Source organism: Fundulus heteroclitus, chromosome 2, assembly GCF_011125445.2.
Source record: "Fundulus heteroclitus isolate FHET01 chromosome 2, MU-UCD_Fhet_4.1, whole genome shotgun sequence".
Taxonomy (NCBI): domain Eukaryota; kingdom Metazoa; phylum Chordata; class Actinopteri; order Cyprinodontiformes; family Fundulidae; genus Fundulus; species Fundulus heteroclitus.
In genome coordinates this window covers 1,537,931-1,552,758 of record NC_046362.1, presented here as the reverse complement: position 1 = coordinate 1,552,758, position 14,828 = coordinate 1,537,931, and the positions used below count along the sequence as shown (strand labels likewise).

Sequence of the window (14,828 nt, the reverse complement as noted above, 5' to 3'; positions counted from 1 at the left end):
CATTGTTCAGGTTAATGATAGGAATAAACCACCGTCTCAGTCAGAATACAATTTCTTTCCGATTGAGCTTAATCCGATCACAGTATTCAGATTGCTGTGTTTACATTAAACATTTTTATTCTGATTACTGATGTCCATGCAAACATAGCTAGTGTATTGTCTTTTTGCTGCCCATAATTTACAGTAGTATCACAATAAATTAGCATGTAGTCACAAAGTTGTGTGTATTTAATTAATTAAATGAAACTCCTATATCATAAACGGTTGTTTTATTCTAGACAGGGGTATAATTCATCAATTTATTTTTGTTGTTTTGATAATGAATTGTCAAAGGGTTAAAATTGACACTGAATTGATTTCGTGCTTTCATTTGGTGAAGAACAGAGTTCTTTCCAACACTGAATGAAAACCCAAAACTCTGTTCCTCAGAAATAGTTTGATTTCTCTGTGCATTGGACTATTTATAGGCTTGTGCTTTTAAAGTATGAAATGTTCAGGCCATAGAGTACTTCCTCCTGCCATATGCTAAAATGCCTCTGTACAAGGCACTATGCATCAGTGTATGAATGTGTGCATTGATAAGTGTGTTTGGGTGAATATGGCTCTAATGTAAAGACATTGGGTGGCTTACCAAATCCTCAATAGCCTGGCTTTAAAACTACAAGTGTGCCATCCCCCATCTGATGCTACCCTGGGCATTCATATGGAACGCTTAAGTTATGACTTCATCATTTGTTGATGTTTGATTCTGAATCTTTTTGCTGATTGTTTAAACATCAAACACAGTCAACAATCAAGCTCAAGGTTGTCTTCACTTTGAAAAATACAGCAACATTGAAGTGGTAAAGCTAGGATGGTCTAATTTGGGCTACATAAATAAGAAACAGAATAGCAATGTAAAGAGTAGGCAAAACCACGGTGACAAAATTCTATTCAAAGAACATTTTAGGATGTTTAATCATTGAAACGGCACCTTACTACTTAGATGGAAATATTACTTGGCATTTTCTTTTTCCTGCGGTTGGATTGACTACCTACTGTCTGGGGCCTATTTTGTAATGAACAAAAAGTATAATGGCTGTAACACTTTATGTTTTTGTCACATTTATCCCATTTTTCTCTTCACCATGATGACAGTCATGAACATTTGTGGATATTTTCCTATCATATAGCCCTAAAATAATACCTAAACACTGCTTTGCTTCTAGCTTTCCAAGTGTATATTTCTGTGACTTACTCAATGTGTCTACAACAACTAATTTAAACTTTCACTTTGAGAAAACTAATTGTTAGGCTTAATTCTCAAAATGTGGTAACTTGAAATCATGTATACATTTACTGCCAATGTCTAGTCTAGAAAAGCAAGAAAAGATCCTGCTCGAAGTAAAACACATTGAAGAACATTTTGAAAAGGCATCAGGTCTTTCAGCCTCCATCTCAGTGTGTGTGTGCTGATGTGTTAAACCCTGGGGGCTCTCTCACACTGATTGAAGAGATAAACGTTCTAATCAATACTTTCCAAATAGGAACATAGTCCTTATGGACAACTGCTGGGCTGACACACTGGAGGGAAAGGAGAGAGGAGGGGGACCTAATCCTAAATAAGTGTTTGAAAGGAGGGAATAAACGGAAGGTTTTTGTGTTGTGTGTAACTAAGCAGAAACCAGGAACATCCCAGGCTCTGTGGATATGATCCATATTCAGCTGTATGTAACAGTGCTCCTTAAATTACCTTGGTGTTCTCCACACAAAACTGTGTTGAAATATGACTGAAGCTCTAAGGTGTCCTGTTTTTAGCTTGTTGGTCTGTTCTAATCTAGGAATATGCTGGTAAAGATTCTCAGTAATCCAGGTCATGGTCATTCCAAAAAAGTAAAAAACAAAGCAACTGGACTTGTTTTCCTCTCCTGGAGAGAGCTTCCTGGAGAGAAAGCGAAACGTCTTCAACTACGGAAAACAAGTCCAGTTGCTTTGTTTTTTGCTTTTTTGGAATAATCTAGGAATACTTGACTTTACATCAGATCAGTCACGACTATCAGGGATTTATAGGTTATTTGACTTTATTTATTTTTTCTTTATTTTGTTTGCATAAGTGAAATAAATTATGAGGCGACATTAAACATTGGGCTCTTCTGCCATCCTATCAAATGCAGCACACACAAGTATTTTCTTTACCTTATTTGGATAGATTTTTCATCTTTTGCCACCCCCCCCCCCAATCCAAATGACAAAGAAAATCTAAGAAAATCATATAAGTAATGGTAAATGTTTCAGTTGAGGATGTAGGATGTACTAAACAGATATTTCCTCACAGTAAGTATACAGAAAATATAAAATGTATAAGTTAAGACAACATGCAAAAGTATATTGTGATTCAAAACCAAAACTTACACAAGTTTGACTCTGCTAGTAAGCTTGTAGTTTAAAGAACCAAGCTTACTTGTTCTAACTGGAAGAATCCAGTTGAAGGATGTTGGACTTCCATCAAGGCGAGCTGAACATTGACTGTAATTTAGAGCTGAAATTAAAAAGATGACCTTCCTCTGGGCTAAAGGGAATCTTTTTATCGTCTGCAGTTGAGTGGATGAAGGTTGAGATTCAGGGATGAATCCTGAATTTCCATTGGTCCAGAGAAAGGTGCTTGAACAGATGTTTGATGCTGCACCAACTGAAAATAAGAACATGACTGAAGATGTCCACAGCTCCTGATTCATTGGAACCTCATGATATATGCTAGATGCTTTTTGCACATTTGGATAGAAATTAGGTTTGGGGATAAATGTTATTTTGGTGATCTTGCATCCTGCCACAGAGTAGAAAACATTCCAACACCAGTCATACCAATTGATTTCCATCTGAAGGGAATTTATGACTTAATCCTGCAAAGTTGAACATAAATACTGGAATCTGATTGATCAAGAATATTATTGTTCATTGATGAAGTCCATAACTAAACAAAACAAACTGGAATTTTTGTTTTGTTAGTGTGTTTGTTTTAATGTTCATCTATAGATCTGAAAAAAAAGTAACTTTAGACAGGCTTATTACACAAAGGCTAATAGTTACTTGTATTCTGATTTTCTGCCTGGCTTTCCTACATATTTAAAGAGCTGGTAGAATTTCTCCATGAGTGGTGACTGCAGGGTTGTTGTCAGTTGCCGTACGTGAATTGCTCACGAGTTTCTGAGTGAGTCTGGCTGAAATTTGTGTATCATGGTTAATGGCCCAGGCTTCCACAAATGGAATGTAATTTTCCACTTTCTGTTAATTAGTAAGTAGCATGTACTGAGTTCAGTCCTTAAAGGATTGGAAAACAATAATTAGGGTATATTACCCCAGGGTATCCTGGTCTAATGCTGCTGTTATGTGTTTAATTTGGAATCCAATAAAGAGTGTGTTACAGATTATGTTAAAAATCTGTAAGGCCTTGCTAGTGAAAATCTGTTCTTGAGAAAAAAGTAGACAAAAGTTTCCTCTGAACTCTAACTGGGATGCTGAGGAGTCATGCTGGCTTGTCTTGCATTTTAAGTCAAACGAGATGTTCAGCAGAGTGACATCTGGGCCTCTTTGGTTTTTCTACCTACCTCACCAGGACTCCTTCCAGCACTGCAATTAGACCGGTCCATTCACACTGTCCATCCAGCTCTTCATTGCTCAGCCTTTTGTGAACACTGCGGGGCTTTTTGTTCCAACTTGAGCCTCTTTTCACTGAGCACTCTTAGAAAAGGCCCGGGCCTAGGCGTGGGAGACATCTGTTGAGAAGTGCCTTGGATTCATGTCACAGACCAGGTCATATTTTATTGAAAACCAGTTGAACCTAACAACAACAACGGTAATTAGGCAGAAGTTTGGGATGTTGCTGGAGTCCACAGTGCTGCCAAAAGCACTAGTGTGGCTCCCACTGAGGAGGGAAAGGTTAAACACAGCCAGTGGTGGTGATGGGAGAGTGAGCCAAGACAGAACCAGTCCAAACCTAGTGTCATTTCTGTACATTTTAATGTTGTTAACAACAGAGCCTGCACATACAGGCTCTATTGTTAACAATGTTTGCAGAGGCATAGCAGTACTCCAGGTGAAAGCATATGCTGGAAAAGAAGGTACAGTTGCGCTGACCAGGGGTCAGGCCGGCCCTGACCCCTGGTTAGGGCCGGCCCGAGGCAAAGGCGAACTAAGCGGCCGCTTGGGGTAATTAAATAACTTAAACCAGTGATATAAATGAATGAATGATGATGGAAGAATTTATTTAGTATGTTTTGTGACAGTTTGCATTCATAAGTTTTGAGCAAAGATTGAAGTATTTTATGTATTGTTTATTAATTTATTTTATACTAATACATAACCTCACTGTATTAGTTTATAATATTCGCTACAGTCACAGGCTATGATTTTGGTGATCCTTAAGAAAAATAAAGATCCACTTAAATGCAAATCCTTTCGTCCAATGAGTCTACTTGAATGTGATTATAGGATATTGACCAAAGTACTATCAGCAAGTATAGAGCCTGTTATAAGTAAGATGATACATCCTGACCAAACAGGATTTGTTGCTGGTAAACAACTTCCAAGTAATCTACGTCGCCTTTTTAATGTGATATACACTGCTGAAGATAACATTGATCCCGAGATTGTAATATCCACAGTTGCCCACAAAGCCTTTGATAGAATAGAGTATCTTTATTTGTTTACCACCGTTGAGCGATCCGGATTTGGTCCTAAATTTCATTCGTGGATTGAGTTAATATATGCGAATCCCCAAGATATGGTAAGAACAAATAATATAATATCTGACCTTCCAATAATGTTGAGGAATGCTGCTGAACTGGGGGGAATACGCAGGGGGATGCAAAATCACAAACTTTCACTGTACACTGACGACCTTCTCCTTTTCCTGTCAAATCCTGCCACAAACATTTCGGTGGCTCTCCTTATTATTGAAAACTTCGGGAAGGTTTTGGGTTATAAAATAATCTAGAAAAAGTGTTTTTCCCGATCAATGAATAGACGAGGAGACTATCATTCCAGGCCTATCCTTTTACTACAAAGAAAGACAAATTCACATATTTAGGTGTTACGGTAACAAGCAAATATAAAGATTTATTTAAGCACAATTTTAAAGTTACAGCAGATAAGGCGAAATTGCTATTTTGGGTCTTGCAGTTAGATGATGAGGAAACCCCAGTATGGGTACATATGGAAAGATATGCATCTAGCCCAGTATCCCTGCGTTCCCTGATTTGTACCCCTCTGCTCCTAAGCAAGCACCTATACACAAATAACTCTGTTGTATGAAACTATATAAAAATCTGGGTCCAATTCAGAACTCATTTTAAAAACAGAAATGCCTCCTGTCTGCTCCCGTTTATGGCAATCACCTGTTCTCGCCAGCTGTGGGGGGGGGGGGGGGGGGGGGCTTCCCCATCCCTTGCCTACACAAAAAGGAAATGGGAGGAAGAATTAGAGCTGGACATATCAAATAATGAATGGAGGTGGGCAGTAAAACGCATACATTCTTCATCTATATGTGTTAGACATGGATTAACACAGTTTAAAGTGGTACACAGACTTCAATTCACGAGGGACAAACTGGCAAGAATTTACCAGGGAGCTGATCCGACCTGCCCTAGATGTAAACATGTTCCAGCCAACACATCTCATGTGTTCTGGTCTCTCCCAAGGCTCAAATAATTCTGGATCAAAATCTTCAAAACCTTTTTATCCATTTACAAGAAAAATATTGAACCCGTTCCTCTGGTAGCCATTTTTGGTGTGGCATCGGGGGAAACAGAATTAATGACTGTTCAAAGGAAAGCAATGGCATTTTCTTCACTGTTGGCCAGGAGATTGATTTTATTTAATTGAATAAAGGCAGCACCGCCAACTCACAAAAAATGGGTAGAGGAGGTGATGGCACATCTAAAGTTGGAACATCTTAGATTTTTACAGGGCAACACTAAGAGATATTTCAAGGTCTGGCAACCTTTTATTTCCTATTTTGAATCTGAATTTTCAACTGCTTCAGCATAACAAGCGACTTCGCCCACCCCCCCCCCCTTTTTTTTTCCTCCTCAGGTATGAATGGCAATAACAACCACAATGATAATAATTATATGTATCCAGTTTTAACCCAAGAGTGTCTGGAACACGGGTGGTGTGTATGGTAGTAGGATCTGTCTTGTCGTTAGTTTGTCTGTGTTTTTTTTTAACTGTTTTTGTCATGTAAATTCTGAGTCCTACTCTATTGTTCTGCATGTTTTGAATGGGATGTCTTTTGTTTCAATATGAAAAATAAATACAAACAATTTGGTTATTATTATAATATTCACTATAACATTATAGCGTGACAATTGTATCAATAATCTGGATTATTGATACAATTGTATCAATAATCCAGATTATTGCGTGGTGGGAGGGGGGCCCCCAAATCAAATTCTGCTTAGGGCCCCCAAGAGGCTCGGGCCGGCACTGCCCCTGGTGGATAGATGGTGCAGATGGTATCTACTCCAGAGTCCTGAAGGCCTGTGCTGAGAAGCTCTCCGGGATTCTACAGCACCTCTTCAACCTTAGTCTGACCAAGGAGCAGGTTTGAGTTTTGTGGAAGACATCCTGGATGGTTCTGGTACAGAAGAAAACTCCACCATCAGTCCTTACTTACTTTAGACTTGTGCTGACATCCCACCTCATGAAGGTTCTAGAGAGACTCCTTTTGGCCCCCCTGAGTAAGCGAACAAGCAGCCAACAAGACCCCCTGCAGTTTACTTATCACAATGGAGTTGCACGGACCTGCTTCAACGAACCCACCGTTGTTTAGACAAGGCAGACAGCACTGTGAGGATCATGTTTGTCAGAAACTCTAGAAGAATCAGGTGGAAGTTCTCAACAATTGCCTGGATCAGACACTACCTGATAAACAGACCACAATTTTTGAGACTGAAGAACTGAAGGAGCAGCAAAGGAGCACCACTGTACTCTCGCCATTCCTTTTTACTCTTTACACCTCAGACTTTCAGTACAAGACAGAACCCTGTCATCTGCAGAAATACTCAGATGAGCCTGCATCCATTGGATACATCAGAGATTGGACAGGAAGCTAAGTACATGGAGCTGGTGGACCGCTTTGTGGCATGGTGTGGAAGCAATCATCTCATTCTGAATGTGGATTAAACCAAGGAGATAATTGTAGAGTTCAGAGAAACAGAAATGGTGCCAGCAGTATGACCATCCCGGGAGAAGAAGTGGAGGTGGTGGAGGAGTATAAATACCTTGGTGTTCACCTAGACAACAAACTGGACTTGAGACGCAACTGTGAAGCTGTATACAAGAACAACCTTGAGCATCCTCTTCATCAGACTGTTGTACAACAACATCGTGTCTTCAGTCACAGACTTCTCCAGATAAACTGTAGGACACACCGCTTCAGGGGATCCTTCCCGCCTGTAGCCATCACCATCACCACAACTCTGTGAAGAAACCCCTGTGCGTTACACAAGCATTTAATTTCCCTTTAGGATTAATAAAGTATTTTTGAATTTAACTGAGATTCAGATTTAAAGGGTCCTTTTCATTTTACCAACATGTTTCTTCTTTCTGGACCGAATATTGATGTTTTAGATTGGATCGACCAGATTCCAGATATGAATCTGACAGGGAATCCATGGGGAGATCTGGAGATTAGGATGATGGCAAAGAGACCCTCCATCTTCAAAGACTTGGAGCTCATCACCAAAGCTGAATCATCCAAAAACTTGACGAAACATACATAAAGCTGCCCAGCAGTTCAAAGGGTTTGCTTGCTGAGATTCCACACAAGATATTCCCATTGAATACTTAGAAAGGCTCTAACTAATTTTCAGCATGCAGTCTTTTTTTGTTTAAATAAATTGTAAATAAAACTAGGGATTTTTTCCAAAATTTCTACTCCTTAAATTTTTTTTATTCTTTTTTGAGAGATCCCTATCTGATTTTGTATGAGAAGTAATTGTTTTGGTTGAAAGAAGGTCATTTTAAATCTAAGCCTGGCTGAGGTGTGAATAGTTTTGGGACCAGAATGGAGCTGTTTTCACAATAAGCATATTTTTTAATAAAATGGAGAGGAAGTTTTTAGATAAATGCAGTACCTTTAATAACTAAAATTCCTTTTTTCTGGAGTTGACCTCAGTTAAAAGAGAAATAAAATGAAATTAGTATACGAAGAAGCTGACTGACCATTAGTAGCGTATCACTGTTCCAGCGCCCACCCCTTTCTCAAGCCTCCAGCTGTTGAAGCAGAATGAGATTGATCATTGAGAGTGATCACTGAAGTGGACAACATCTGAAGACCAATTTTTACTCTAATTTGCAAGAATCTGACCTACTTTGGCCTCCTGTAAACCTTTTATTTTACAACCTCAACACATTATGTCCCACATCCATGCCTGTGCTTTTGAGAGGCTAGGACACCTCCCAACGTCCTTTCAGACTGGTCAGCTTAACTATCCTGATTCCAGAAACCTCTCCTCTTGTTTTTGTCATTACAGCCCCTGAAATAATTAGCTAGGTCTATGCATGCCCATGATTCAGGCTCCCCCATCTTCAAATCTTTCATTTCAGTGATTCAGGTAAATTTCTGCTCATCAAAGGGCTCTGCTGAAGATGAAGAGGACTGTTTAATACACACGCAGCGGTCACTGCATGTTGAACTAGATTTACCTATATGTGTATTTGCAATCTAGTGTGCCTTGGTAAACCAACTGTACCTTGTTACTATTTGACTGCTGCTTCACTTGCACTACAACCATGGCATTGTAGCGCTGCCTTGAAATTGAACCTTCTTATTGTCTTTGTTCTTATTGTCCTCACTACAGAATTTAATTCAGTTTTGTCTACAAAGTCACACAAAACAGTGAACTCAATGTATTTTACGTTAAAACAAATAGATCCAATTCAGTGAAAAATATTCAGTCAATTTAGTAGCAACAGACATTCAATCCAGTCTCTGAGTCCAGGCTGAGTCAGGATTGGATTGTGAAGGCTGGTTCACATGGCAGGATTTTTAGCCCGATTTTAGCTCCGATCTCTCCCTTCCGAGAAACGCCAATTATCGGCATGTCTCTTAAGATAATCTTAAGAGAAAATCCTGCCATGTGAACCAACCTTAAACCAATATTGTCTATGTCACATTTTCCTTTTTCCCCATGGATTTTTGTTAATGTTTTAATTTAAAATGTATTTTTGAGTTAGACAAAATAGACTGAGATTGAGTTTATTACTTGGATATGCCAATGTATTTTTTTTTTAATTCTACTTTAACACGACAAGTTGGCAAAATTGTTATGTGTTCTTTGCAAGAGCTATGTTCTAACCTCAAGAAAGTGTGGTGGTGACTTTGCTGTAAAAAAACAAAACTGTTTTGATGCTTTTTCTATATCGCCCTTCCCTAATTTAATCCAATTAAGGTGCGATTCCAGTTGCTAATGGTTGTGACTGGAATAAGTGATTTACAGGGTGTCAGGGATCAGCTCTGATTGTACTGGAATGCTTGTTGTCTCTGGTGTTGTAAAGGTTTAGACGAGGACAAGTATACCCATAATTTGCTCTATTACTTTCTGTTCGCTACAGTTCCACACAGTTTTTGTTTCATATTGAGAAAGAAAACCCAATTGTTCTGGAAAACATTAGCATGATTCCCCTGAAATAAGACATTGGACCTTGTTTTCTATTTAAGCATTTTTCAACATGAATTTTGCTAAGTAGCAGCCCGTTCTGCAGATGTATTTCACCAAATATGCAGATATTAACGCAGAATCTTCATACAGAAGATGTTTGAGCTAAACATCTGCACTAACATTAATATTCCCACACTGACAAATATTGTGTCACCGTGATGGAGAGCAGCTTTCTTCTCCTAACAGGCTACCAGAAGCCAGCACGTGTCTGCTTCATGCCAGCCCGTCTCATGCTTTTGGTTAGATTCTGATCTCTGACTGGTCAGTTTCCTGGTGTCCTGTCAGGTTTCTAGTTCAGCTAGTTGTCACTTCTGGTTCCATTGTGGCAAATTATCAAAAGGGTATGTTCTAAAGTCCTTATAAGATGCAGGAAAACATTTTTTTTCTATTCATCTTTTACTCCTACATTTATTTCCAGTGGTCTGACTTCATCTGAATTGAGGCGACATCTGGCTTCACTGATTATTAGAGAAATAATTTGGCATCACAAAAACGCTGAAATTGATGAGGTCACACATTTTTTAACCTAACCCTGCCCCCCAAAAAAAGAAAGAAAAACGAAAGATCTCTGAATAGGCCAAAAAAAGAAAAGAAAAATGGACAAAAGGAACCAGGCAACGGTGTTTGTAGCTTCAGAGCTGCCACGCTGCTTTGACTTTTCTTGGGTTGTGCCGTCCCTCCGAGGGGGGCGGCAGACGCTGTTGCTCTGACACGGAGCCGCACAGCCACGGCTGATGGAAACCTAACGAGGCAGTCTGCTTGTTAGCTGCTAATTGAGCGGTCAGAGCCAAGACTGGAGTGTGCCATCTGTTTGTCACAGAAGAACATCTTGTCGCTTCACGCCCATCAGTGAGCCCCTTTCTCTCTCTGTGGTGTGATATTAATAGCTCATGCCCACAGACAGAGAAAAATCAAGAAAGAAACTGAAGAACTTCAGTAAAGTGATGGAGGGAGGAGGGTCGGCAGCTACAGAGAAGGAATCTGACACATTTTGTTGAACCAGATACATGTCAATAATATGATAAATACATTTTCTAAAAATAATTAATCTCAAGTTTTTTAGTTGTCTTTATAACCATTATTTTAAATTTATTTAAAGCTAACATTGTTATAAAACTCGTTAGTCATTTTTGTACCTCTGAAAATTTTACTTCAGTTATGCCAAACGCTTGGAAGCTGTTGTGGTTCAGATGTGTTTTTTTGCAAACTAATGTACTTGCTTCTCTTCGTGAATGGACAAAATCCTGCATTTTAAGCTGTTCCCTAGAAAAAGAAGACTGATCTTTAATCTCAGCCTCACCCTTGACCAAAGCTAGCCATAGTTAGTCCAGTGAGGCTTGGCCGATTCCAGAACCCTGGTTTAGACTAGATGTGGTTAGTCTTCCAAATATGACTGGTAACATACAAAAAGCTTCTCAGCAATTAAAGGGTTTGATTGCTGTAATGTAAATAAAGGTTTTTCCATTCATAATTGAGCAGGGTGTAAGTCATTTTCAACATGCCATTTTTAAAATAAAATATGAAAAAAATATTAAATGTTTCTAATGGCACCACTTTTGTGTTGTCCTCTTATCACTTAGGAAATGCGTACATCATTTTCAATCAAGAGCCCAACCTTTTATCCAAATAATAACTTCATATTTAAATATGCCAGGGTTATGAATAATCTTTTGTCTAACTGTATGTGTCAAGTCCAGATCAACTCTGTACTGCTGGGGACCAAAGTTAGAGAACATATGCTGTACATGAGGCTGAAAGCAGGGCTGGTGTTTGTTCTCTTTTCTTCCTGTAACAGCATCTGCACTCAGACCCCCTTACCTGGCAAAGGTTTCCTGGAAATGTTTTATTAGTATGGACATCAGAGAGAAGAAGAAGAATTGTTACAATTGCAGAGGTGTTCTGACATGTATTTTGTGAAACTCATGTGGCAACATGAAATGGACTTTTGATTTATCTGCTGTTTTTTCAGCTTACAGTATGTCTTAATATTTAAATGTCTGTCAATCGTTAAATTTTGGTTTTCTGAAAGTACCAACTGAAGGTGAAACAGATTCTCTGCTGCTCATCTTCCTTCATGAGTTACTAGTTGCTTGGCGCAGAGCCATGGCTGTCAGGAAGTTTGTGTGTGTGTGTGTGTGTGTGTGTGTGTGTGTGTGTGTGTGTGTGTGTGTGAATACTTGTACTTGCAGCTGAGTGAGAAAATATTTTTGTATTTTACTACCAAAGTGAGGACAGTGATGCAAAATAAGGACCTTTTTTGGGTCCTCACTTTTTTGTTTTTGGAGGGGGGGTTAGGTTTAGGACTAAGGTGTCAATTAGGTTTCGGGTTAGGTTAGGGTAACGCCATAGAGTTGAAACTGAGAGGAAGTCAAGGCACGGTCCTCAGTGAGTATTTAAATTGTGTGTGTGTGTGTGTGTGTGTGTGTGTGTGTGTGTGTGTGTGTGTGTGTGTGTGTGTGTGTGTGTGTGTGTGTGTGTGTGTGTGTGTGTGTGTGTGTGTGTGTGTAAGCAGCTCAGGCGAGGTGCTAATTTGTTAATGTTTCTTCAGTGCAGAATCTTAATTAGCATTGTAAGCTTCATGCCTAATTTAGTGATTACACACAAGATAAATTGACTACTATAGATCTCAGGATCTTCAAGTGTTCCACACCTTTCTGCCTTTTCTTCCAGATTCTTTTTTTAACTTGGATAGAGCATTAATAGCTGTTAGGTTAACCTTTTACTCTCTGACTCAGTTTATTTGTGTTATGATATTTATATATATATTTTTCTGTTTATTAAACCAAAGCTTAGTAACACTGGTCAGTCCTTGAGAGCTATAAAGCTCCTGTCCAGCCATCATTTTTTGAAAGCACTTAGATTGTTGTCTTCATCTCTAGAAGGCAAATACAGTTATTACTGTGGTTCATAAAAAAATCCTTCAATGTTGGGCTTTCAAATCTGATGGACTAAGAACTGAAAGCCAGGCAGAGAGACAAAGAGCTCAGCCATACAGATATACACTGTATGTAGCAGGACATTTTAACCATTTGTAATTGAATTTCTTGCCTATTTTTGCTCCTCAGGGTTGGTTCAGTCCTGGCCAGGTTTTTGTCCTGGATGAGTACTGTGCCCGATATGGTGTTCGAGGTTGCCACCGCCACCTGAGTTACCTGAAGGACCTCATGGACTATGCAGAGAACAGCGTGCTGGTTGACCCCATGCTGCTACATTACAGCTATGCTTTCTGTGCCTCACATATCCATGGAAACAGGTACCCAGCCAATAACACATTGCAACAGAGTAGCTATATTCATTGTGTTGTCTACCACTTCTGACACAAGCATTTGCTTCCTAGCTATGCCATTTAACACTGTTGATCATAGGGTACTGACATGTAGACTTGGAAACTGTGAAAGACCTCCTTGTAATGTCCTAGACTCTTAAAAAATCATGTTTGGCAGACCAGGGCTAGTTTATAGCAGTTGACTGTTATGAATCTGAGCAAACAAAGGTCATATGTGCAGTTCCACAGGGCTAGACTCTTTGGCAACTTTTTTTTCTTGATGCATCCCACTTCTATCTTAGATCAAATAGTGTTACCTGTCCCTATTCCAATCAACACTGATAATGTTCACAGTGTTAATGTTAAAAATTCAAGGTTTTGGAAAATACTTAATGAATGAATTGCAGTAAAATCTGAAGAGATTTGGTTTTGGAGTTTATACAGCTCTAGCCAGCAGTGACCAGCTCTAAACACATTTCTGCTATCATAAAACCATCAAAGCCTTGAAAGTTTAAGTCGCTTCTTGCAAAAATGTCTCTATAATCTTGTCCACGATGGTCACATTTTCAATGGATGGTTACTTAAATAGATGTTTATTATTCATACTGAAGGGTGTTGGTCTGAGGTCAGTTACTAGTGATGTTACAATGTGAAGCTGTTCTTGTTGAATGTGCTACATTTACTGTCAACACTATCAATCTCGCAAAGAACTGCTTGGACTACAATCTATATTAGCAAATTCAATAGGTATCATACATTCAGGCTACTAATGTGTGTATTAATGTTGGTACAAATGTATTAGGGGAGTATTCATATACTAAAGCTATGTAAGTTGTTTCTTTGCCAAAATAGCAGTTGTACTCTAATTTATCTCCTTCAATACAACCATGCTAATTAGTTGGAAACCAGCAAAATTTTTTTCTAGTTGCTGGATAATCTGCTCACTTCCCTGGGTCTATTTTTACACTCAACTCAAAGCAGAAGGACTTTGGGACTGTTTAGTTATGTTTGTTTATTTATTTTAAGTCACATTGTGGCCATGCCATTCACCATCACTATCCCATGCCAGATCTTTTCCTAATATCGCAATCCGTACAGGTTTTATATACAGGGTTTTAGAGCAATACACTGACAGATTATTTTTAGATAATGACATACAACGTATTTATAAAATGGTGAAGGTTAACCTGCACTACAGGCAACTCAACCAGCTCAAATCCTACTAATCTCTTTTTTTTATCTAAAATCTAAAATTCCCTGTTTTTGCTGTGAATACCAGTCTCTCTTTCAATAAAAAAATGGAGCCACAGTGCTGCCACCACTTTTGGTTTGCATCCAGAATCATGAAATGCATTTACCCAAAGTTCACAGTAAAGTTGTTGTTCAATATTACCATATTATTCAGGCTATAAGGCGCACTTAAAATCCTTTCTTTTCTTTTTTTTTAATTGATGGTGCAGCTTATGTATGATTAGTGTTATACTTACTGGCCAATTTTATGTGGTAAAATGCACTAAAAAAATCAGTTAAAATTTGTAAGTATGACTTTGGTAAGCAACGAAGCCGCCACACTCAATGGATATTTGGAGCACTACAGTATATGGTACACTGTCACTACCTGATCAGACCCCTGAGCTGTGTACAAGACTTCCTGTCGATACTAGAAGTGCATTCATGTAAAGGCCCCCACATACTCGGGCGCACTTCACTCTATGGAGTGAAGTACTCCATGGAGTGATGCAGACTCCGCGCATTCAGGTACTAGGTGCAGAGCTCAATTTTTATGACCTTGTACGCAATGTAACATAAACTTGTCAGAGACAAGAAGTCCTTAAATTAAACTGTTTTATACGTGACACTGA

General features: G+C 38.9%; 1 protein-coding gene across 5 annotated transcripts in view; it reads left to right on the top strand.

The window, feature by feature from the left end:
• cadps2 (Ca++-dependent secretion activator 2) overlaps positions 1 to 14,828 on the top strand; it is a 216,673-nt gene that overhangs the window by 74,733 nt on the left and 127,112 nt on the right. For all 5 annotated transcript variants that reach the window (XM_036145524.1, XM_036145517.1, XM_036145521.1 and 2 more), the window contains exon 12: positions 12,767 to 12,954. In XM_036145524.1, coding sequence (XP_036001417.1) covers positions 12,767 to 12,954 — 188 coding nt within the window. The remainder of the gene's footprint in view (positions 1 to 12,766; positions 12,955 to 14,828) is intronic.